The following is a 26,792-nucleotide window of genomic DNA, read 5'->3' on the forward strand; positions in this document are numbered from 1 at the left end:
TTCTCTGTTCTGTAGGGTCGCTGTGAGTCGCGGTTGACTCAAAGACAGTGGATTTTGTTTCATTTATTGCATGCATGTTCCGCAGTTTATTTATACATTTACCATTTGAGGGACGTTTAGATTGTTTTCAGTTTTGTTTTTTTTTTTTGCAATTAAGACACTATATACATTCATACACAGATTTTTGTGCAGATATAAGTTTTCTTTTCACTTGGGTCGGTACCTAGGAGTAGGATTGCTAAGTCATATGAAAATGTATGTTAACTTACCAAACTTATTTTTCAAAGTGGCTAGTTTTTTTTTTTTTTTTTGCATTGCCACCAGCAATGTATGAGAGTTCAAGTTGCTCTGTATCCATGTCAACACTTGGTATTGTTGGTTTTCATTACATTGTAATCTCTCTAAAAGCTGTGTAGTGGTTTTAAATTGCGTTTCCCTAGTAGCTAATGATATTAAGCATCTTCTGATGTGATTATTTGCAACTTCTGTATCTTTTTTGATGAAATGTCCAGAACTTTTGGCCAATTTTTATTTGGATGGTTTAGTTTATTTTTGAGCTTTGAGAATTCTTTGTTCATTATGGATATGAGTCATTTGCTGGATAAGTGATTTGCAAATCGTTTGTCTTAGTCTATAATTTAATGCTGTTTGTTAGATCTGTTGTTTCTTCATTGAATTGCTCTTATATCTTTGTTGAAAATCAACTAGAGTCTATTTTAGGACTCTGTTCCATTGATCAGTATGTCTGTCCTTTCACCAGTATCACACTGTCTTGATTACATCAGCTTTATGGTAAGTCTTAAAATCAGAAATTTTAGAATTGGCTTGTCAATTTCTACGAAAAAATCTTGCTGACATTTCGATTAGATTGCATTGACTCTGTAGATCAGTTGGGGCAGAATTGACAACAATTTTGGGTCTTCCAGTCTATCAACGTGGTATATCTCTCTACTTAAGTCTGATTACTTTCATCAGTGTTCTGTAGTTTTCATATAGATCTTGCACATACTTTGTTAGATATCTACCCAAGTATTTCATGTTTTTTGGTGCTAAATGAAACTTTGAAAATTCCAACTTTAATTGCTCATTGTTAGCAGAAATATATTTCTCGTATATATTGACCTTGTATTCTGTGACCTTGCTAAACTCACTTATTCTGGAGAGATTTTGTTTGTTTGTTTTTAGAGTCTATAGGATTTTCTATAGAAAATCATGCCATCTGTGAAGGGACATTTTCATTTCCTCCTTTTCAATGTATGTTTTTAATTCTTTTTCTTCTTTTGTGATGCTTCATAATGTTGAATAGGAGCGTCTTGTTATTTATTCTTAAGGTTGTGGTTAAATGTAGGTTTTTATATAGGTGACTTTTATTGAGTTGACAAAATTCCCTTTTATACCTTTTTCTTAAATCATAAATGGATGTTAAGTTTTTTTTAATGCTTTTTCTGTATCTATTGAGATGATCATATTGTTTTTGTTTAGTTTGTTGATATGGTGAATTAGATTGTTTGATTTTTGAATATTGAACTGGCTTCATATTCCCAGGATAAATGCCACTTGCTCATTTTGTATTGTCCTGTTTATATATCACTTGATTTAATTTGCTCACATTTTGTTAAGAACTTTTGCGTCTGTTCATGAGGGATATTTGTATGTAGTTTTCTTGTAATGTCTTTTTCTGGTTTTAATATCAGGGTAAGGCTTGTTATAGAATGGGTTGGGAAATGTTTTCTCTTCTTCAATTTTCTGGAAGAGTTTTTTAGAATTGGTATTATTTCATCCTTAAATGTTTGGTAGAATTCATCAGTGAAATGAAATTTTCTTTGTGGGAAGGTTTTTAACTACAAATTCGTTTCTTTAATAGATACGGGGCTATTCAAGTTCCTGTTTCTTCTTGAGTGAACTTTAGTAGTTTGTGTCTTTTAAGAAAATTGTCTATTTCATCAGTGTTGTCAGATTTATTGGATCAGGTGGTTCCTAATATTGTTATATTGTGCTCATGAGGAACCTATACTCAGACCAAGAGGCAGACATTCAAAAAGAGCAAGGGGATACTGTGTAGTTTAAAATCAGGAAAGGTGTGCATCAGGGTTATATCCTTTCGCCATACTTATGCTGAGCAAATAATCCAAAAAGCTAGACTACATGAAGAAGACATTAGAATTAGTGAAAGACTCATTTACAATATGCAGATGACACGACCTTGCTTGCTGAAAGGGAAGAGGACTTGAAGCACTTACTGGAGAAGATCAAAGACAACAGCCTTCAGTATGGATTACATCTCAACATGAAGAAAACATAAATCCTCACAACTGGACCAATAAGCAATGTCATGATAAACGGATACAGAGAAAATATAGGAGTTGTCAAGGATTTCATTTTACTTGGATTCACAGTCAACGTCCATGAAAGCAGCAATCAGGAAATCAAAAGGTGCATTCATTGCATTGGGCAAATCTGCTGCAAAAGACCTCTTAAAAGTGTTTAAAAGTGAAGATGTCACCTTGAAGACTTAAGGTGCGCCCGACCCAAGCCATGACATTTTCAGTTGCCTCATAGGCATGCAAAAGCTGGACAGTGAATGAGGAAGACCAAAGAAGAATTGATGCCTTTGAATTATGGTATTGGTGAAGAATATTGAATATACCTTGGTCTGCCAAAAGAACGAACAAGTCTGTTGTGGAAGAAGTACAGCCAGAGTGCTCCTTGGAAGCAAGGATGACGAGACTTTGCCTCACATACTTTGGACATATTATCAGGAGGGACCAGTCGCTAGAGAAGGACATCATGCTTCATAGAGGGTCAGCAAAAAAAAAAAAGAGGAAGACCCTCGATGAGATGGATTGGCACAGTGGCAGCAACAATGGGCTTAAACATAGCAACGGTTGTGAGGATGGGTGTAGGACTGGGCAGGGTTTCATTCTGTTGTACATAGGTCACTGTGAGTCGGAACTGTCTTGATGGCACCTAACGACAATGATATTATTATCCTTTTAAGATCTGTGGGATCTTTAGTGCTGTTCCGTTTTTTATTCTGGACAGTATCTTGTGTCTTTTTCTCCTTTTTTTCTGATCAATTTGGCTAGAAAAAATAAACCAAACTCAACTGCTGTTGAGTTGATTTCGACTCACAGCAGCCCTGTAGTACAGAGTAGATCTCCCCTGTAGGGTTTCCAAGGAGTGGCTAGTGGATTCGAACTGCCAGCCTTTTGGTTAGCAGGCAGGTTCTTAACCACTGAGCCACCAGGGCTCCTGGTTTGGCTAGAGGCTTAGCAATTTCATTGATCTCAAAGTTTCACATTTGATTTCATTGATTTTTTTTTTCATTTAATTGATTTCTGTTCTTTATCATTTCCTCTATTTACTTGAAGTTTAATTTGCTCTTAGTTTTCTAATTTCTTACGGTAGAAGCTGAGATCACAGATTTGAAACCTTTCTCGATGTTGAAAAAATGATTTAATTAAACATGGATTTATTGAGTGCTTCCTGTATATGATTTTTGGAGGTGCTTTGGAAAATTCTGAGTTTTCAAATTAATCTCTACTCTTTAGAAGTCAAGTTGCATTTTGTAAGTAAATATTTTCCCCTTAGAAATCACTTAGGGCTGTGTCTAGTTATAGATTTTTGGAATGTAAAAGTCTTTGTAAACACTCATAGTGCTTAAGTTGGGCCTGAAAAATGAATAGGATTTAGTGAAGCAAAAGAGTGGAGTAGTAGCGTGCGTAATCACAGAGTTGGAGAGAATTTTGAGGTTGTCAAGCCCACCCCCCAATTGTGTTCTTGAGGCACCAAGTTTAGTACGGTAAATGACAGACAAATGACCAGCGTAGATGGGCCTGGCTAGAAGAAAGTATTTCTGTTTTGTTTTGTTTTTGGAGAAGCAAGGGACAGGAATTGTGGAGCAGGTTCGAAGATTGTAATTATGTAGGTCTCAAATTTCAGATGATGACAACAGTATGTTCAGATGCAGAAAGAGTATGTAGCGTGGCCTTTGGCACTCTGAAGGAATTAGGAAGCAATTCAGCTTTGGTTAAGTTTTTGTATTTGATTTCTGTAATGCGTAAACCAGTTCAGAAGAGCTGCGGAGAACTGGGGGTAGTGGAGTCCTGTATTAATTGCTCAGAACAGGAGAATTAAGGGGAACGAGGGATCGTATTAACAGTGAATAAGCAATGACTTGATAAATCAGAGTTGTATAGGCGAAGAACCTGAGCCCAGCAAGGAGTAAGTCTCTCATCTGTAAATACATAGCCAGTTTGGGGCAGAACTGGAACTAGAACAAAAGATTCCTGTTCCCACTATCTAGCCAGTCCCCAACTCGCTACCTAGCACCGAACTTCTCTCAGCAGGCCTTTCTTTTCTTTAAATAATATTTTGTTGGGTTTTCAGTGAAAGTTTATACAGCAAATTATGTTTCCGTTTAACAATTTCCACACAAATTGTTCAGTGATGATGGTTACGTTTTTCACAGTTTATCAGCATTCACATTAATCCCGTTCTGGATGTTTCGTTTCCGTTGATCTAGTTTCCCTGTCCCCTTACTCTTTATCTTTGCCTTAAAGTAATTGTTGACCATTTGATCTCATATAGATGATTTTTTTAAAGGTGTGAGGTACTCACTGGTAATATTGTTTATTTTATGAGCCAATCGGTTATTCAGAAAAAAAGGTGACCTTGGACAGGGAGGTAGTTTCAGTTTAAGGTTTATGGAGTGTATCAGGGTGATAGTCTCAGGGAGTTCCCTAGTCTCAACTGATCCAGTAAATCTGGATTTTTTAAGAATGTGCCTCAGTTCCACATTTTTCACCCCTTCCATCAGCAGACCTTTCTTCAGTCTCCCTATGGCTCACTAAGGCTCACTGGCAATGCCGGGAATACAGAAATAAATACAACAGTCTCTGATCTCAAGCAGTGCATCCTAGTGGGCAGTCTATTACAATACTGTTTGCCTAATACATCCAAAATACAATTAAAAGAAGGAGGAGCATTGAGGAACCTGAGGGAGAGTATCTGGGAAAGTTTCCTAGGGGAGAAAAGGTGAGTTAAGTATGAAAGCACATGCAGGAGATAACCGAGTGGATGTGGGTCTAGGAAGAACCTGCCAGGAGAAAAGAATGTGGCATGACCTGGGAGGGTGAACAAAGGAGGGAGGTATTGGCCGTGTGCTAGGAATGTTGCCTTTGATAGTCAGAAGGAAGGATAAAACAGTGGTTAAGAACTGAATTAGACTCGAAGGGTAGAGTTGTAGTATGCTGGTTGTATAACAGTTAATACACAGAATATATGAATAAATTTGTTTATTTTAATAATTTTTTGTAAAAAGAGTATGTCATTGTGAGTAGACTCTTTCCTGCTCTTTGATGACATTATCTGAGGTCCTCATTAGGCACCTAATGGCATCTGCCAGAGGAAAAACAGGCACAGCAAAGGGAAGGAAAATAGAGCTAGCTGGATCAGGCTCAGACCACAATTTCTTTTGAAGCAATGGCAAGCTTGTTGTGGTGTTAAGAACACAGGCATTAGAGGCAGACAGGCCTGGGTTTTTCTCATCCCAGTAGCTGTGTGACTTGGGAAGATGACCTGACCTCCCTAAGGAACATCTTTCCATCTGTAATATAGGATAAATAATGCTGATCAGTGATTGGAAAGCAGTGTCCTACACTGGTGCTCTTATCCATGGGCTAAATGTCTGTTTGAATTTCACCTTTTCATTAGAAAAATTTATCTGAATACTTAAGTCATTAATTACTACTTAAAACCATATAAGCTTTCATTCTGCATTCTTTGTTATTTTTGGTATATATCACACTTTGAGGAAACCTTGGTGGTATAGTGGTTAAGAGAGAGCTACGGCTGCTAACTAAAAGGTCAGCAGCTTGACTGCTCCTTGGAAACCATATGGGGCAGCTCTACTCTGTCTTATAGGGTTGCTATGAGTCGGAATTGACTCAATGGCAACAGATATCGAGTATCACACTTTGAAGGAGCCCTGGTGGTGCAGTGGTTAAGCACTGGGCTGCTAACCAAAAGGTCGACAGCTTGAACTTGCCAGCCACTCCTTGGAAACCCTATGGGGCAGCTCACCTGTGTCCTATAGGGTCACTATGACCCAGACTTGACTCAACGGCAGTGGGTTTGGTGTTTCGGTTTTATAACACTTTAACTTTAGACAGTGATTAAACTTCGTATGGGTGTTTATTCTTATTCAACCTACCACTCCACTCAGTGTTTGATATATTTTTTCTCCTCTAAGGAAAATTTACAGTTCCTCCCTGCTTGGGGCTGTTCTTTTTTTTTCCTTTTTTTTATTGTGCTTTAAGTGAAAGTTTACAATTCAAGTCCGTTTCTCATACAAAAACTTACACACACATTGTTATGTGACCTAGTTGCTCTCCCTACAATGTGACAGCATACTCCTTCTTTCCGCCATGTACTTCCCATGTCCATTCAGCCAATACCTGTCCCCGTCTGCGTTCTCGTCTCATCTCTGGACAGGAGCTGGCCACATCGTCTCATGTGTCTACTTGAGCTAAGAAGCACACCCCTTGCCAGTATCATTTTATGTCTCATAGTCCAATCTAATCTTTGTCTGAAGGGTTGGCTTCAGGATTGGTTTTAGTTCTGGGCTAACAGAGAGTCTGGGGGCCATGTCCTACAGGGTCCCTCCAGTCTCAGCCAGACTATTAAGTCTGGTCTTTTTATTAAAATTTGAATTCTGCATCCCACTTTTCTCCTGCTCCATCAGGGACTTTCTGTTGTATTCCCTGTCAAGGTAGTCATTGGTGATAGCTGGGCACCATCTAGTTCTTCCAGTCTCAGGCTGATGGAGTCTCTAGTCTGTGTGGCCCTTTCTGTCTCTCGGGTTCATATTTTCCTTGTGTTTTTGGTGCTCTTCATTCACCTTTGCTCCTGGTGGGTTGAGACCAATTGATGCATCTTAGGTGGCAGCTTGGTAGCTTTTAAGACCTCAGATGCCACTCACCAGAGTGGAATGTAGAACATTTTCTTAATACACTTTGTTATGCCAATTGACCTAGATGTTCTCTGAAACCATGGTACCCAGACTCCTGCTTGGGGCTTTTCTTGAAGCCATTCTGAAAGGCAGTGGTTTCCAAACCTGGCTGTGTGTCAGAATCACCTGGGGAGCTTTTACAGAAAGAGATTATTAATCCCTCCCTCCCTGTCAGAGCCCTGGTGGTGCTGTGGTTAAGAGCTTAGCTGCTAACCAAAAGGTCAGCAGTTCAAATGTGTACCAGCCGCTTCTTGGAAACCCTATGGGGCAGTTCTCCTCTGTCCCATAGGGTCGCTATTAGTCTGAGTTGACTTGATGGCAACAGGTACCACCCTGAGAGAATGACTTATTGAGCTAGGGTGGGGCCCAAGAAAATATACTTTTATAAAACTTCACTTGAATTTGACATGCAGTAGAGTTTGAGAAGCAAGGTTGACTAGGTATATAAAGACATATAGGCAAATGGTGGAGCCCTGGTGGTACAGTGGTTAAGAGCTCGACTGCTAACCAAAAGGTTGTCTGTTTGAATCTACCAGTTACTCCTTGGAAACCCTATGGGGCAGTTCTACTCCGTCCTGTAGGGTTGCTATGAGTCAGAATCAACTCGACAGCAACGGGTTTGGTTTTTTTGTTTTTTTAGGCAAATGGTGTGTGAAGTAAGCCTGGGTTATTTTTATTTTATTTACCTCCAAAGAACCTGGCATAATAATAGGAGTTAATGAGTAAACTTGATTAGGATTGAGGAGGAGTAAACTTGGCTTGAGAAGAATAAAGTTATTAATATTTTATAAGCTACTACTTTCAACTTTATTGTATCAGATATTTAAAAACCAGGCAAATGGTCACTTTCTTTTTTTGTTTTGTTTTATAGATCGTGAGGACCAGTCAATTCTTTGCACGTAAGTAAATGCTCAGAATTGTTTTTGGAAAGTACAGCAATTATTTTTTGTGGGGGTGGGAGGAGTATAGCAGTCGTTTTTAAGAGTTGGATATAAACCTTGCAGTTACTGTCTTAAGACTAAGATTATGTAAATGACTTAAATATGATATGACTGTTTGGTTCTCAAACTGGGCTTTTTACACATTTTGTAATGTTACTAACTTGGAAAACTTGAACTTTAGTTTGTCCAGATGTTGGCCTGCCGGACATTTCAATGGCTTACTCAGTTTACTCAGTGAACAGGTATTGATTGATTGTCATGTGCCTGGTGTACTGTGTGCTGAGTACTAGAGAATCATCATTGAATAAAACAGTATGCATGACAGGAAACCCTGGTGGCATAGTGGTTAAGTGCTACAGCTGCTAACCAAAGGGTCGGCATTTCGAATCTACCAGGCGCTCCTTGGAAACTCTATGGGGCAGTTCTACTCTGTCCTGTAGGGTTGCTGTGAGTCGGAATTGACTCGACGGCACTGGGTTTGGTTGTTTTTTTTTTTTTTTTTTTGGTTTGCCATGACAGGATATGATTTAGATTTGCACGTTAGCTGCTGGGTGAAAAGTGGGTTGGAGGAAGAGTCATAGCAGGAAGGCTAGTTAAGAAGCTCTTGAGTAATCCAGGTAAGAGATTGTGGTGGCTCCAGGTAGAGCAGTGATTGTGAGCCTAGAGAGAAGTGGATGAATTCAAGTGCTGTTCAGTTTAAGGGACAGACTTACCAGGACTTGGTGGTTTATGTTTCCAAGCAAAAAGAGCCAAGAGAGAAGGGGGAGTTAAGGATGATATCCAGCTTGTAAACATAGGCAGGCAGGTGACTGATCAGGGTGTCTCCTGACATGGGGAACATGGGAGGAAGAGCAGGTTTGGAGTGGAAGAGAATGAGTTTGGTTTAGGACAAGTGGAGTTTGAGGTGCCTCTGGTTCATTTAAGAGGAGCTGCCCACTAGGCTGTTGGCTGTATATGGACTTGACGCTCAGGAGAGAGATCTGTGCCAGAGATGCAGATCCGAGAAGTCAACAGCATGGGTGGTAACAGAAGCCACGCTGGTGAATGGGGTTGCTTTAGAAGAATGTGTTGAAAGAGAAGGCGGAGTGTAAAACCCTGGAGAAAACTAACATTTAAGGGTTAGTCAGAGATAGAGGAGTTCACGAAGAAGGTTAAAAGAATCAACCAAGAGGGTGTGTTGACAAAACAACCAAGGGGAGAGAGGCGTTTCAAGAAAGGAAGTGGCCAGCATATCAAAGGCTACTGAGGTAACTGATATATGGAAACATGTCCATTGGATTTAGCAATAAAGAGAAGACAGTAGGAGTTGGTGATTGCAGTTCATTGAGAAATGAAGGGGAGGTGAAAAAGTAAAATACAGAACTCCTTTCAAATAGTTTGAGAAAGTGAAAGGAGAGTAATAGTTGGATAGTGGTAAGAGATGAGCAGAGACTTTGTTGGTGGTGGTGGTGTTTGTAATGTGGAAAAGATGAAATGCTGATGAGAGGGAAACTGTGTTGGAGTCTTAGAAGAAAGGGGCAGGAAGGAAAGAAAACTGATGAAACAAACATGGTGATGAGATCCAGTGCACAGGGGATGGATGTCTGGACAGGGAGCAATAGGGAAGATGTCACCCTTCTGTAATGACAAGGGCCCAGAGGCAGCTAGGTACCAATGTGGGTAAGCTGGGGAGGAAAGGCTGGGAATTGTGAGAAAGTTATCTAACGGTTTCTGTTTTCTCAGTGAAGTAGAACATGTGGTTCTTAGTAAGAAGGCAGAGGAGTGGCAGGTGGGAGATTTGAGGAAAGGTAGAAACAGCTGACACTAACGTGGTGTCCTTTGTTGTAATTTTCTTCCAGCAGTGTTTAGCCTTCTAAGTTACATGAATTAGCTTTTCCGACGTAACAAACCACCCTGAAATTTAGTGACTGGGAACAACATGGTTCTGCAGGCCTCCCAGTAATTAAGTTGGGCTCAGCTGGGTGGTTCTGTGATCTGGGCCAGGCTTAGCTGAGCTCATCTGGGGCTCACTCCTGCATCTGCAAACAGCTGCTGGGTCAGCTGGGTGCTGCCTGACTGTTGGCCAGGGGCCTTGGTTCTTCTCCACGTGTCCTCTCATCCTCCAGCAGGCTAGACTTGGCTTTTTTAACATCGTGGCAGGGTTCCAAGAGCAGCAAGAGGACAAACTCCAATGCATCAGTGCTGTCCAAGTTTCTGTTGCTTGGGACGTTTGCTGCTAACTCATTCCCCAAAACAAGTCACATGGCCAAGGCCAGAGTCAGTGTGGGAAACACTGCCAAAGTAGGTAGATACAGTGAGGCATGAAACATTTGGGGCCATTATTGCAACCAATCCACCAGAAAGGGGTTGGAATGGAGAAGGTGAAGCAGTTGTAATATTCTGCAAGTGTATACAGTGGAGGACAGTGAGACAAGAGTGGACTGTCAGATGGACCCATGTCACAATGAACCATGGGAAAGGGGCAAAGAGAGGAGGGAACTGATGGAGAGCAAGTAGGTGGGACAGAGAGCGGTCTTGATGAAGTGGAGAATATTGGAGATACTGGTATGTCGGACCAGGAAAGTGGGCAATTGTGGTTGAAGATGATGAGTGATGACAAGACCTAGGGTGTGGCCACAGGTGTGGGTAGCTGAAGAATGGAGTGTGCCGATGTCATTGAGGTTGAAGGAACCAAGGAGTTAAGAGACCAGGGGCTTGGCATGTGCTGTCCACATGAAGAGAGGAGTGGCCTGGAGACATATAGAGAAGTGGTAAAATGAGAACAGTGGCCTCTCAGTGAGTCTTTCCTAAAGCTAAATAATTTAAAGGACTGTCTGTTAATCAGAGATAATATCCTTCCCACTTTTAGAATAAAAAGTGCTTTCTTATTTATTTTTTTTTTTTAAAGAGTGCAGAGCTACTGCAGTATGTGGTGTGAGAGAGGAAGAGGCAGGGAGAGACAGATGGCCCAGACCTCCCAGGGTTAGGGACTTCCCCAGAAAAAGGGTCTGGGGACAGCATTATGGAGAGTGAGATGGATGTCACTGTCCCTCTTCCAGATTGCTTTGTGTGTATCTGTGTATGATGTCTTTGTCAATACTAACTGCAAATGCAGTTCTTTTTGTGACCTTAAGCATCTCTCACACATGAAGGGGCAAAGTCCTTCAGACTGCTAAGTTGGCCTAAGACTCTAGCCGCAAGCTCAGAGGTCCCTAGGACACCCTCACTTCTCACCTGCTGTATATAAATTTGAAGGTTCCCACTACCCCCTCAGGTTCGATAATTTACTAGAGGAACTCACAGAACTCAGAAAAGCAGTATACTTATGATTACAGTTTTACTGTAAAGGATACGAAAGAAGAGACACATAGGGCGAGGTCTGGCAGAGACCCCAAAATGGAGCTTCTGTGTCCCAAAGGACATATCACCCTTCAACATATATTGATGTCTGTCACGAACCAGGAATCTCACCCAGGATTCTGTGTCCAGTTTATATTGGGGTTTCATTATGTAGTCATGATTGATGGTATCATTGCCCACACTCTGTTGAACTCAATTTCCGGGACCCCCTCCCATCCCAGACTTTGGGCTGATACCAGGTGATAGGTCTTTCTGGCCTGGCCAGCCCCCACATAAGAGTTACCTGATTAGCATAAACTCTCAGGTGTGATCAGGTCCTCTCATGAATAACACAGATACTCCAGTCATGGAAAATTCTGAGTTGAAACGTCACCTGCAGTTTTAGATGGCCCGCCAGGCTTCTTGGAGACTAGAACCCGAGCAGTGCCTCTGCGGTAGAAAGACCTGGCGAGCTGCCTCCCTGAAGATTGCAGCTGAGAGGACCCAGTGAGCCGTTCTGCTCCGTAACACACAGGGTCATCAGGGTCAGAATGAGCTCATTGGCAACAGGCTTGGTTATTTTGGTTTCCCAGAAACCGGGGCAAAGACCAAATTCTCTGGATGAAGTAATCCTTCACCCCATGATGTACACGTACTCTGTGGATTAAAGGGTAGCCTTTACCTGAGAGGGCTGTCTAGGGGGAGAGCCACGGCTAGTGAAGACCCCCAGGAGGGTGTTGGGCGGAGAGGCCGACGGTGCCGAGGATGTGGGCGACTTCGCCCACCAGGGAATCGGGTCTGCAGAGTACAGAGGAAACGTTTGGGGAGAGGGCAGAAGAGAACGGTGTTTGGGTCCAGGAGGAAAAAAGCACAATATGAGGGAGCTCGGAGTGGAAGGGCGACCAGAGAAATTGACATTTTAGGCACTGTACAGGGTCCAGAGGCTGACGGATTTTCCAAAAGAGTTCACCTCTCCAGTCCCCTGATGAATGGCAGAGGGGCCTTTGGAAGGCGGCAGCCTTGGCCAGCACTTACTGGGCTTCCAAAGGATTCCCCACTCAGGTAGATGGGCAGGCAGCAGGATTAATGTCTGGACCCTCACCCTCCTCACAGTCCTGGTGGTTTCTTGAAGAATGAATTTGCCTGGTGAACCTTCTAGGCATAGAGGATGACAGCAGGTGAGGTGTGAAATGATCAGGCAGTTTGCAAGTAACTTGGTATTCTTGGAGCATAAGGTGTGAAATAGGGACTGAATTTCAATTTAAACTCAGCTTGTTTAAAAGGTAACCTTTGTTCTTATACAAACCAGATGTATTTCCCAATTTCCGTCAACAGTACTGTTTTTCAGGACTCAAGTCTTAAACTGTTGCAATTTTCCTGTTTCTCATACCCACCTTCCTAGTTCGTCACCAAGTTTTGATATTTCTTCTTTCTGTCTTGTCCTAGCCCAGCCCGGCCCCTAACGTCTGGCCCGTTTTAGTAGTTGCCACCTGACTTCCAGGCCCCTTGATCCCTTTATCCCTCCATGCAGGGACTCTGCCTGATTTGAATCCCACCTTTACAGGTTCTGACCCACATTGATTTTCTCTCATCTGGCCCTTTTTGATACCTACTGCAGTTCATCTTACTTACTTGGATCAGGTGTGTGTCTTGTTTTACAACTAGATGGTAAGGTAGGAACTGAGACTTATATCAGTTCCTTTTTAATAGTCTCTCAGAACCTGGTATACTGTCCTGAACATAGTGTATAGTTAGGCAATGGATAAAATTTTCAACCAAAAATTGGCTCTTAATTAAGAGTCAGGAAGACACAAGCTTAAATACAGGTTAGGAAATTTTAGAATCTAATGATACTGCACGAATTTTCAAAGGGTAATTATACATATTATCTAAAATTTTTGTGACACCATTTTAAAAAGGTATTGTATTATGAAACTTCAAACCAACACAAAAATAGAGGGACTAGTATCTGACCCTGTTGGGTAACAACCCAGCGGCACCTGAACCCAAGGTCAGCCACATCTCCGAGACCGAAGAAAGACTCCGGAACCACCGATCAGGACATATGGTTTATTTGGGGAGCTTGCTTATAGGACTGTGGCCGAGGGTGGTAGGTGGACCAGTTTAGCGCTCCACAACCACCTAGCAAGGGACGCAAGTTTATATACCGTTCAGCTGGAGCCAAGGGTCATTGTTTTCTCCCACGTCCTTGGGCAGTCAGTATTCCAGGCCCAGATGTTTTCCTTCCTGTTGCTAAGGCATTCTTCAGCCTTGGCCGCTGGCCCAGTCTTTCCAGCATTGTACCTTAGCCTGAGTCCATCCCAAATTCATCCCAGCATGCTTCAGGGAAGAGCAAAGCCGATTCCATTAGGGAGGGGATGCATGAAGCTGAATAGCATTACCCTACAGTCCACCCCTGCATACCCTCCTGATGTCCTTACAGTCTTACTGCCCTCACGTCTGCGATAGCCCTCGGACTTCGTATGCAGAGGAGCATTGCAAAACCAGATCACGTACTCAGGATAACCAGCAGCACAGGAAAAGACATAGTAATAAGAGTCCCACTATTACCCAGAAGCCTGTCTGCCAGGCAGACAGGAGGAATTGCAGCCAGCTGGAGACAGGGTCAGCGGTGTCGTGTTTGATACAAGTGTGGTGTTGCTGCAAGTCCTGCAGGGCCAAAGAGACATTTTTAGAGGCATCAGGGCTATACATGCTAATTTAGTTTTTATCAAGGCACAGGTGCCATCCTGGGTGGCGGTCAGGGTGTCACGGGCCATCCTACTCTGAAGGACGGCGTTCTGTATTTGTTGAGTCTCCGCATTCAAAAGGATGATAGCCCACCTGGTGTTGTTAAGTACAGCTGTGGTGTGTCTGGCTAGCGCCTCTACCCGCCACTCCACATCTATAGTGGCAGCCTGGGGCAAGAACAGGGACAAGGGGCAAAACCACCAAGATGTGCGCTGGTATCTGTGCTGGGCTTTTACAGTTTGCCAGTTGCTGGGAACACTGGGGAGGGTGGTATAAATATTAGCAGCTATGTACAGCTGCCCCCAGGTGCAACACCCCACCCAGTTGTAGGGCAGTTACGGCCACCCATGCAAGCCACGTGTCCAGAGCCACCCCCTGGGCGATGAGTATGCCCCTGCCTGTAGGCTTTGCTTTTGCTTTTCTAACCAACTATTGGCAACAGCTAGCAGGGTTCTAGCACACTGTTGTCAGGGGTCCAGTTCATCATCCTGAAGGGGTGAGAGGTATTAATCCCATTCCGATGCTCCCAGCAAAAGGGAACTTGGCCCTTTGTAAGGACTTGCTTCCACTTGCAGTAGGGCATTATACACTGCGCTTGACTGTTTTTCCAACATGCTATACCTCTCTTCCACCCCTCGCCACAACTGGGACCAAAATCCCAGTGGTACTCTCTCGTTGCTTTGTCATTGCCACAGGCCCTACCCCTACCCCTCGGGGTAACAGGCTATGTCCACTTGGCACGACTGACCTTGTATTAACACTCTTAAAGCCTGTATTTGTTTTACAGCGACCTTCGCCTGCTGGAAGGCCTCCTCTTCCTTTGTCTCTCAGTCCCATGCTGCTCCTTTCTTCATACTGTGTGTCTGTCTCTCTTCTTTTATGGGCTGTGTCGTCTTCTCACATCCTCACTTTCTAGAACCCTCCCCCGTTTCACCTGTCTCTCTCTCTCTCACTCCTCCTCGTCCCCTCTAGTCCCCCATATCACTTTCTCATCTAATCTTTTTGTTTCTCTCTCCTTCAGTCTCACTTGTTTTTTCACTAACCTATATAGGGGCCATAGGGTTTGGGCTAAATGGGGTGTGGAGGGGTGCTAGCACCCCAGGAGCCTGTAGTTGCTTCACAGTTTCTGGGCATGGGTAGGCTTGCACTTTATCTGTCACTGCTTCAGGCATCACTTGCATCTTACCCGACCAGATAACACCCAAGTACTTGACCAACAAACCAGGCCCCTGCGTTTTTCCCTCGTTCACTGCCCATCCATGTAACTGGAGGTGCGTGACTACCTCAGCAGCTTCAGTCTGCAAAGAAGCAAATGAGTCAGAGGTCAGCATGACATCATCAGTATAGTGGAATACGGCCACCTCAGCAGGTGGAATCTACCACTTGAGGTCAGTGACAACCATGCCATGGCATATGGTGGGGCTGTGCATGTACCCTTGTGGGAGCATGGTGCAAGTCCACTGCCTCACCTCCTAACTGAAGGCAAACTGTTCCTGGCTGTCTTCAGTGTAGAGGGATGTTGAAGAAAGCATTAGCCGAGTGGTAAGTACCCTATGCCTCTCCCACTTGCCCCATCATGCGTGTGATGTTGGGTACAGCTGCAGACAAGGGGGGAGTCACCTTATTCAATCCCGGTAGTCTACTGTCATTCTCCAAGAGCTGTCCAGCTTGTGTGTTGGCCAGACAGGACTATGGAAGGGGCTCTTGGCTGGTCTCAGAATCTGCACTGAGTGTAGCTCCTGCACGGCCTCAGTGATTTCTTGGTGCCCGCCAGGGAGGCGGTACTGCTTAAGGGCCATGACCCAAGGTGGCGAGTGCAACTGCACAGGGGACCATTTAGCATTACCTTGTACTACAGTTTTTATGACTCTCACTTGCAGGTGGAACTCACCAGAGGTCTGCAGCTTCAGCCCCAACAAGACATCTCTGCCCAGAATGTATTCCAGTATCAGGGCTATGTACTTGGTAGACCTTTAGGGGTAGCTTTCCAGTCTGCAAAACTAGTTTGATTTGGTGCACCCTGACAGCCCCACCCCCATACCCATCAATAGCTATTAGCGCCCCTTTAAACCTATTTGGGTTATCATTCATCAGGGTGCATCCTGCTTCGGTGTCCACCAAAGCCAAAACATGTTGCTTGTTAGTGGGGGTCCAGTGTGTGATCATTTCAGTCTGTGGCCTCTGGTCCCCTGTCACCCAGCAGCCACACCCCTAGTTGAGGGGTGAGGGAGACTCCCACCTTAGGCTTGGCCTCCTCTCGTGGGCTGTGGTCAGTGCCTTTGTGGAACCCAGATCATTTGTCAGGAACAATTCTACACCAAAGAAGCAGATGTAGAATAATCAGTTTGATCATACATATGGCACAAATAAGAAATGCCCTTGCAGGGAACTGCTGCCTTGAGACCACAGACTGCTTGTCTGAGATACATGGTCCAGGCTGGGGTTATCTTGTCCCCTCCCATCAGCCATTTAAACCTGTGCATTGAAATGCTCAATTGCTCCTAGGTCTTGAGGTGATAAAGAATGTGAAGAGTTCATTCAAGATCCAGTGGAAGCCTCTGTATAGGATAAAAAACCCCAATATGATTTACCTGCTGAGAACACCCTGGCCTGTTGGCTTGGGAATCTGTCCCTGCACAGGTTTTAGCCTTGCCAGGGTCTCGTAGGTGGGTCAGCTTTCCTCTGCTATCCAGCGTTTTCTGATGACAGTGGCAGTCCGTGTGCATAGGCCCTGTTTAGGATGGTGTGTGAATCTCCATGGACGGTCCTCTCTTAAACTCAGAAGGTGGTCGATTGCACACCTCTTTGCTCTGGAGCAGACAGTGCTTCAGCCTCTGCAGTCAGCTGGTTAAGACTGGTCAGCTTGTTGACTGTTTCCCACTCTCAGTATAGGGGCTTTTCTGATGACTCACTATGCAAGTAACAAAAGCTTCTCGGGAACAGAACTGATTTTGTTATTATTTTTTTGTCCAGGTGTCTCATCTCTGTAGGGGCTTGCTTTATATGTCAGTCTGAGGGTTGTCAGTGGCTAGATTGAATGGCCAGGCTGTTAGCTATATAGCCCATGTCACAGTTTCCTTCTGCCCCTCTAAAAACGTCCCTAATTGCAGCAATTCCCATCAGGACTTGGAGGCAAAAGTTTGCAAAGGTGTGCATTAATACATCAATGTCATCAGTACATGCAATAAGGATTTTTAGGGGCCCCAAGGGACTTATCCATAGTCAGGCTGGGGCAAGTGTCTCAATGATAGTGACCTCAGACCCAAAGTATACCTCATTGGACTTTAATTGTAACACAAGGCCTTTGCTCCTCACTGGTGACAGAGAAATTAGGCTTAATCTTCAATCTTAATTATTTCTGAAAGAAGATCTGGGAAAAGTTGGCAGAGCCCTCACTCATTTGTGAGGCCACGCCTCCACCACACCAAGTGCAAGCATGGGTCCAGCCCATTTGCCTGGTAACCTGGAGGTGGCCCTCCCTCTTTTAGTCTTCCCCTTACCATTGCAGCTGCAGCTAGGTTGCTGTTCAGTTATCTTGGCCGGGGCAGCTATCAGAGAATTCTGAGGTCTCTTCAAGGTCGCTCAACACAAGCTATCTTGAAGGGCTTTTTACTCCTTTTTTTCCCTTTTTTCCCTGCTGTTTTAACTGTTGCTTTGCGCTGGGTGTTACAGGGTGTTGTCAGTGCCAGGGACCTGTTTAGCCCCTCCAACTAGGTCCAGTCCCATGCTCTACCAGTTGAGCTAGCCGGGCTTCTCTGACCAACCTGGGATCTCCCCCACAGAAAAGCATACAGGCCAGACCTCCCCATGTAGAGGTCGCTGGCCACCCTGGGATTTCCCCTGAAGATGCCTCTTGCTTCCGCAAACGGGTCACTAACGTTTCAGTGGAGGAAGAATGTGCTGCACGCAAACCCTCCAGTTGGAGCTCTGCTTCCAGCTGCCTGTTTAGGACCCTAGCGCCTGGCTCTGCATCGGACGCCGCTCTCAGTGCTGCCAGTAGAAGCCACCCTACGCAAGCTGCCTCAGCACAGCAACCTGGCTTTCGCTTTGGGACCTCCAGCTGACACAGCATATCTTCAATGCCCTTAGGCATTTTCGGGGCATCCCTGTACTCACATGGTGGGCTCCAGCTATCCAAGATAGCCACGCCCCCCCCCCCCACGTGGAGGACAGGGGTCATCCAACCCCCCCCCCCCAACGTGGAGGACAGGGGCCATCCTGGGATTCCTCCTGTCAATGTCCCTCTCCCCGCCATATATCTGGCGCTCACGGAGGTTTGTTCAGTCTCCTGGCTGGCTCGTCAATTGTTGGGTAACAACCCAGCGGTGCCTGAACCCAAGGTCAGCTGCATCTCCAGGAGACTGAAGAAAGACTCTGGAACCACCGATCAGGACATATGGTTTATTTGGGAAGCTTACTTACAGGACTGTGGCCCAGGGTGGCAGCTGGACCAGTTTAGTGCTCCACAACCACCTAGCAAGGGACACAGCTTATATACCATTCTAGGTGGGACCAAGGCTCATTGTTTTTCTCCCACATCCTTGGGGCGGTGTTCCCAAGGACGTCACGTCCAGGCCCAGATGTTTTCCTTCCTGTTGCTAAGATATTCCTCAGCCTTGGCTGCTGGCCCAGTCATGCCATTCCCGGTGTTGTACCTTAGCCTGAGTCCATCCCAAATTCATCCCCAGCATGCTTCGGGAAAGAACGAAGCTGATTCCATTAGGAGGGGATGCACATAGCTGAATAGTACAACCTTACAGACCCAGATTCAATTATTTTAAAATTTTACTACATTTTATTCACCTATTACTTTTTTCCTTTTTTCTTTAAACTTTACTGATTCATTTTCCCAAGTGCTTATTTAAAAAAATTTAAACCTACTGAAAAGTTGAGTGAATGGTAGTTCAAATCCCCATATACCCTTTACCTAGAATTTATCAATTCTCTCTGTATACACATAGCCACTTTTTTCCTGAACCTTCACAAGTGAATTGAAGACATCATGATACTTCCCCCCTAACTGATTCAGAAAGTATCTCCTAAGAACAAAGTTGTTCCCACATAACCACAGATTGTTATCACACCTAAGATTGACATCAATTCAAGAATGTCATCTAGTGTAGGATCCGTATTAAATTTCTGTCATAGTCCTCAGTGTGTTTTTTGTAACTACTTAAAATTCATTTTCCTATCAAGGCTCACTCTTTGTATTTATTATGTCTCTTCATCTTGATTCTATATTTTAGAATAATCTCCCCACTCTTTTGTTTTATGATGTTGGCTTGTGTTCTTCAAAAAAGTCAGTTATTAGAACCTGATATGCAGGTGTCTGTAAAAAATTGAATTGTCAGTTAATAAAGTCACAACAGGATTCCAACCATTGAAATCCTCTGTATAAAAATGAGCATATTACCGTGAGCTACATTTCTGCTCCTGAGCTAGGGAGGAGTAGAATTCATGCGCCATCCGTCTGTAGTGTCACATCCAGTGCTCACAGTGACCCTGCCCACGGGAAGGAGGGGAGAAGGTTTAGGACTTCCACCTCTTCTCTTTGTTTCAGTCATTTTGCTATGGCTTTGTTTGTTTTGATTAGGTGGTTTGAGAGCTTAGATGACCATTTTTGATGGGTTCTTCTGGAATGTCTGGAAGCAGGAAACACTTGGGGATGAAATGACTACTGTTTGACAAAACAAAAGGTTACTGAGCACTGGTTTACTTTTGTCATCAGAAGTGACCATCACAGACACTTCATTGCTGTCAAGTCAATTCTGATTCGTAGCATCCTGATAGGACAGAGTAGAACTGCCCCGTCGGGTTTCCAAGGGTGTAATCATTACAGACACAGGCTGCCACATCTTTCTCCGCGGAGTGGTCAATGAGTTGAACTGCTGCTGACCTTTCGGTTGGCAACTGAGTGCTTTAACCATTGTGCCACTAGGGCTCCTCCACTGTGCCCCCAGGGCTCCTTATTATAAACACTAAACCAAGAAAAAAAAACAAACCTGTTGCCATTGAGTCAATTCCGACTCATGGTACACGTGTACGACAGGGTAGAACTGCCCCATAGGGTTTCCAAGTTGGGCCTGGTGAATTCGAACTGCCAATCTTTTAGTTACAGACACTAGCCCTTGTAATTAGATAGTCCACGCCATTTTAGACTGATATTGTGTCATCATGTAATAGGCTCGGGTTGATGAAGTAAGTCTTCTAGAGGCTGGTTTAGCCCTTCTTGGGCACAAAGCCTGCACTCTGAGTACGGTTGTCAAGAGCTATGTTTCTTTTTTAATTGTTAATTTTTCCCAACATTTTATTATGAGTATTTTCAAACATAAAGCAATGTTGAAAGAATTTTGCCATAATCATCCATGTGTCCACCACCTAGATTCTACCATTAGTATTTTACAATACTCCCTTTATCATTTCTTTCAACCTGTCCATCCCTCTATGGTCCACCAATCCATGTGATTGTTTGATACATTTCCAGTTAAATTGTAGACATCAGTATACTTCTCCCTAAATACTTCAGGATACATACAATTAAAGTCCAGCCTGTGTTTACTTTTTTTTTTTTGAGGCAAAATTTATGTGTAATGAATTGCACAAATCTTACGTATACATTTGCTGAATTATTTATGTAACCTGAACCCCTGTCAAGGTATAGAGAACATTGCCATCTCCCTAGAAAGTTCCCTTCTGCCACCTTCCAGTAAATCACTACCCCTGCCTTTTTCAGCTACACTGTAGTAATTCTTAGACCACTGCACTGAATATGATATTTAATAACACCTTTTTATGTTGTATCTATTATACGCTACATTGTGATTTCAGAAATACTAAAATGTGAAACATTGCGTCCTAGATTTAAGAAAATATGATATGTTCGTAGTGCCTTTGAGAATCCACCAAATAAATTATACCAGGAGTGTATTACTGGAGTCTTATTACATTTAGTACACAGTTGAGCTAATTAAGTTTTCACTAGGAGAATAGCTGTTCAGTCAATTTTATATAGTAGTTATTTTAAGTACCTATGTTTATATGGTATCAAAAAGAGAAAATACAATTTGAAGCAGCCTTTTTTTTTTTAATCAGTACTTAAGTGGTTTAGTAGCATGCCTTTAAGCTTTATTTTTTCAGTCACTAAAAAATCAAAATCAAATTTTTCCTGCTACCAACTGTAAGAATACAGCAGATCCCCACTGTTTACGTCCCTGTTCAGCTCTTCCACCAGCTGCCCATGCGGCACTTCTATCCTGCTCCAAGCCACCTGGAGCTACGCCAGATCTCACAAGTTAAAAGGACACCGTCCTTCAGACTGCCAGATAGGCAGATGCCAGCCATGAGTTTGGGAGTCCACACAGCACCCACTTCTGACCTGCTGGCTACAAATCTCGAGGTTTTCCTCTACCCCTTCAGGATGCCAGCCATGAGCTCCTTCCCTCCTCTACTCCCTTCCCCAGGTATTTTCATAAGTGCCGCTATGCCAACTTTTTTTTAACATGTTGCTCAAAAATTAGCACAATGCGCTTATGGGAGGGTGCATTTGGCAAACAAACATAGAAGGTGTGCTATTTGCTTGCGTAAAAATAAAGTAAATTCCAAGGGTTTGTTTGTTTGTTTGTTTTTTAAGAAATCATCACTCAGGGAGCAAGGGTGAAGACCAAATTACTTTAGGTAAAGTTAATGTAAACCCCACCCTCTACTTTACTTTCCTCCCCGCAAAGAATGAACTTCACATTTACACACTTGCCTCATCTGTCCACGCCTACCCAGTTGGCCTTTATTTCTGCAGACCCGGCCAGGGCACCTGAGCTCTTAAGGATCGGGGAGCCTGCTGGTCAGGCATTATTTATTCTACTGTCCAGCAGAGTTCTTTGGTGAAGACACTCCGGATTTTTTTTTTTTTTTTTTTAATGAGAGAGCAGTCTTTCACACTGGCACCCTGCGTAACTGAAACTGAAATTTTCTAAGACAGCAATCTTCATGTTGGCAGTTGTTTCTCATTAGGGTTAAAATTTGTAAAACAGTCACCTTTGGTAAGGAAATTACTCTGTTCTCTAAGCCCCATTTTAAAGAATACTCCGTTTACATTTTATGACTCTAACTGCTTAGGGTATTATCCTGTCACTGACAGCGTCGTACTTCAGGATAGATCTTGACACATTCTTTTTGACGATGAATGCAACACCATTCCTCTTCAAGTTGTCATTCCCAGCATAGTAGACTATATGATTGTCCAATTGAAAATGGCCAACACCAGTCCATTTCAGCTCGCTAATGCCTAGGATATCGATGTTTATGCGTTCCATTTCATTTTTGACGATTTCCAATTTTCCTAGATTCATACTTTGTGCATTCCAGGTTCTGGTTATTAATGTATGTTTGCAGTTGTTGTCATTTTTCTCATACACCTATAAGGAAGACCAGTTAATACAACTATTATTCAAATTTACACACCAACCACTAGGGCCAAAGATAAAGAAATAGAAGATTTTTATCAGCTGTTGCAGTCTGAAATTGATCAAACATGCAATCAAGATGCATTGATAATTACTGGTGATTGGAATGTGAAAGTTGGTAACAAAGAAGGAGGATCGGTCATTGGAAAATATGGCCTGGGTGATAGAAACAATGCCGGAGATCAAATGATAGAATTTTATAAGACCAACGACTTCTTCATTTGCAGATGCTTTCTTTCACCAACATAAACTATGACTGTACACATGGACCTCACCAGACGGAACGCACAGAAATCAAATTGACTACATCTGTGGAAAGAGATGATGGAAAAGCTCAATATCATCAGTCAGAACAAGGCCAGGGGCCGACTGTGTAACAGACCATCCATTGCTCATCTGCAAGTTCAAGCTGAAACTGAAGAAAATCAGAGCAATTTCACAAGAGCCAAAATATGACCTTGTGTGTATCCCACCTAAATTTAGAGACCATGTGAAGAATAGATTTGAAGCATTGAACACTAGTGACCGAAGACCAGACGAGTTGTGGAATGACATCAAGGACGTCATATATGAAGAAAGCAAGAGGTCACTGAAAAGACAGGAAAGAAAGAAAAGACCAAGATGGATGTCAGAAGAGACTCTGAAACTTGCATTCGAATGTTGAGCAGCTAAAGCAAAAGGAAGAATTGATGAAGTGAAAGAACTGAACAGAAGATTTCAAAGGGCCTCTCTAGAAGATAAGGTAAAGTATGATAATGACATGTGCAAAGAGCTGGAGATGGAAAACCAAAGGGGAAGAACACGGTCGGCGCTTCTCAAGCTGAAAGAACTGAAGAAAAAATTCAGGCCCTGAGTTGCAATAGTGAAGGATTCTATGGGAAAAATATTAAACGACACAGGAAGCATCAAAAGAAGATGGAAGGAATACAGAGTCATTATACCAAGAAGAAGTAGTCAGTGTTCAATCATTTCAAGAGGTGGCATATGATCAGGAGCTGATGGTACTGAAGGAAGAAGTCCAAGCTGCTCTGAAGGCATTGGCAAAAAACAAGGTTCCAGGAATTGATGAAATATCAATTGAGATGTTTCAACAAACAGATGCAGCACTGGAGGTGCTCACTCGTCTATGCCAAGCAATGTGGAAGACAGCTTCCTGGCCAACTGACTAGAAGAGATCCATATTTGTACATATACCCAAGAAAGGTAATCCATTCGAATGTGGAAATTATAGAACAATATGATTAATATCACACGCAAGCCAAATTTTCTGAAGATCATTCAAAACCGGCTGCAGCAGTCTATCGACAAGGAACTGCCAGAAATTCAGGCCAGTTTCAGAAGAGGACGTGGAAGCAGGAATATCATTACTGATGTCAGATGGATCCTGGCTGAAAGCAGAGACTACCAGAAGGATGTTTACCTGTGTTTTATTGACTATGCAAAGGCATTCGACTGTGTGGATCGTAACAAATGATAGATAACATTGCGAAGAATGGGAATTCCAGAACACTTAATTGTGCTCATGAGGAACCTTTACATAGATCAAGAGGCAGTTGTTCGGACAGAACAAGGGGATACCAACTGGTTTAAAGTCAGGAAAGGTGCGCGTCAGGGTTGTATTCTTTCACCATACCTATTCAGTCTGTATGCTGGACAAATAATACAAGAAGCTAAACTATATGAAGAAGAACGGGGCATCAGGATTGGAGGAAGACTCATTAACAACCTGCATTATGCAGATGACACAACCTTGCTTGCTGAAAGTGAAGAGGACTCGAAGCACTTACTAATGAAGATCAAAGACCACAGCCTTCAGTATGGATTGCACCTCAACATAAAGAAAACAAGAATCGTCACAACTGGACCAATGAGCAACATCATGATAAACGGAGAAAAGACTGAAGTTGTCAAGGATTTCATTTTACTTAGATCCACAGTCAACAGCCATGGAAGCAACAGTGAAGGAATCAAAAGACGCGTTGCATTGGGTAAATCTGCTGCAAAGCACCTCTTCAAAGTGTTGAAGAGCAAAGATGTCACCTTGAAGACTAGGGTGCACCTGACCCAAGCCATGGTATTTTCAGTCGCATCATATGCATGTGAAAGCCGAACAATGAATAAGGAAGACCAAAAAAGAATTGACACCTTCGAACTCTGGTGTTGGCGAAGAGTATTGAATATACCATGGACTGCCAAAAGAACACACAAATGTGTCTTAGAAGAAGTGTAACCAGAATGCTCCTTAGAGGCAAGGATGGTGAGACTGCATCTCACATACTTTGGACATGTTGTCAGGAGGGATCAGTCCCTGGAGAAGGACTTCACGCTTGGCAGGGTACAGGGTCAGCGGAAAAGAGGAAGACCCTCAACAAGGTGGATTGACACAGTGGCTGCAACAATGAGCTCAACCATAACAACAATTATAAAGATGGCACAGGACCGGACAATGTTTCGTTTTGTTGTGCATAGGGTCGCTATGAGTCGGAAGTGACTCGACGGCACCTAACAACAACTAGAACAACTGCTTAAGCAACCTGGTCAACACAGACTTTTTTCCTTTTGAATGGAACGCAGTCATTGCAAATCAGCAGTGGCTTTATATCAGCTTTCTATGAAGAGGTGGGAATAGATTTTTTTTTTATGGAGATTTTATCTTATAATATATAAATATCACATTCAGGGAGATGGCTGAGCCAGCCTAGATTTAAGACAGTTGATTCCTGCTGTGAGTAGCATATGTGAAAAGTTTAAAGGTAACTGAATGGATAGCGTTGATTAAATATGTAAGGTAACAGTGTGGCATAGTTGAAAAGCCATTGTATTGTCAGACGGAACTTTGCAATTCTTTCTTGTCCCGGCTCTGCCACCAACTAGCTCTTTGGTCATGGATCTGGACTTCAGTTTGCTTTTCTAATGATTAGCTGATTTGTTTTAGAGGTCTGCACAACTTTTGGAATTTTTAGATTGCTATAGCCATGTCTGGTTTTTATAGCCATGTCTGGTTTTCAATGATAGGTATGTTCTGAGTGCAAGAGAAGTATTCAAATTACCTTGTAGATAGAAGCTTAAAGTATTCTAGGCAAAGATACTAGAAAAGGGAACTCACATCTTTGGAAATGTTCATTTCATTAACCTTTGCAATACTCCTTTATCCCCATTCAAACATCGCATTGTCCACTGTGTGTGATACAAGCTAACATTAATGTGGTAGAATGAGACTCGGACACAAGTCTCTCTTGATCACAGTCTGCTCTTCCTAGTGAGCTGCTTTGTAGAGGAAGAGTTTTGAAACGGTAAGAAACCATCTCTTAATGTTGTAGATAATATGTGCTGTATGTATAGTGATGCTGTGTATGTGTTTTTCAAATTGTGACTCAATAAAGCAAAGCATGTTTTTGAAGCTAGATTGTATGCAATGTTACAAATATCTGGAGAGAATTTTTTTAAAAAGCCAATAAAGACATGGGAGAGGGATTTCTTATCGGACAAATGCTTGTGTTCCACGAAGGATTCAGATGACTGTCCCAGAACTGGTCAGACATTTCCAAGAAAGTGATCTGCTTTACTGCTTCCTGACACTGTTTTGTTTTGTTGTGACTTGCCTGCCCCATTGAGAATTGAATAGAAGCTACCAATCTCCGCAGACAACATCCAACGTTGATACCTCCTGGTTAAAAACTCCTGATCTTTCGTATCAGAAGGTACTGCAGCAGGCACAGGACCGCCCCCGCCAGAAGGCTCTTTGGTCTCTTCTTTCGTTAGCTTGGGGTTTCTACCATCCTTGTGTTTAAGGGCTTCTTCTCCAGAAGAACATGATGATGGAACCAGAGACTTTCCCCCTAACTGTGATTCCGCCACAGGCCAGTAGTGAAACAATCAGCTGCTTAAAACATAGAACCACCTTATAGTTAGATGTTACTTTGCTGGCATAAGGGAGGTCAGACTTCCCCGTGTCCTCCACGCTGTCTGAGGTCTTGGCCAGTTGTTCGTCTGTCTGAGAATTCTCCTAGCTTGACTTTCTTCCAGAACAATCTGCTGAGCTTTCTTTTTGGTCCCCTTACGGCTTTCCTTTTCTTCTGGCTATTTTTATTTCCTCTGGGACAGATGTACCATGTTTCATTTATTTTCAAATATATTGTATTTCTTTGATCCTGCCACCTCCTTCATCTTCAAGTCATAAGTATTTTCGGCAAATACCATCAGCAGTGCTCATCGTAACTGTTACTACCACTGCTGCCATTTATTGAGAACCTTTTGCCTAGACACAGTGCAAGGCCCTTTGTGTGCATTATCTCAGTCCTGTGGAATCGC

The 26,792-nt window shown here is 43.1% G+C and overlaps 1 protein-coding gene across 6 annotated transcripts in view; it reads left to right on the forward strand.

Moving 5' to 3' along the window:
- Positions 1-26,792, forward strand: part of MYH10 (myosin heavy chain 10) — a 163,261-nt gene that overhangs the window by 31,373 nt on the left and 105,096 nt on the right. For all 6 annotated transcript variants that reach the window (XM_049861492.1, XM_049861495.1, XM_049861490.1 and 3 more), the window contains exon 4: positions 7,884-7,911. In XM_049861492.1, coding sequence (XP_049717449.1) covers positions 7,884-7,911 — 28 coding nt within the window. The remainder of the gene's footprint in view (positions 1-7,883; positions 7,912-26,792) is intronic.

This window comes from Elephas maximus, chromosome 19 (assembly GCF_024166365.1).
Source record: "Elephas maximus indicus isolate mEleMax1 chromosome 19, mEleMax1 primary haplotype, whole genome shotgun sequence".
Lineage (NCBI taxonomy): Eukaryota > Metazoa > Chordata > Mammalia > Proboscidea > Elephantidae > Elephas > Elephas maximus.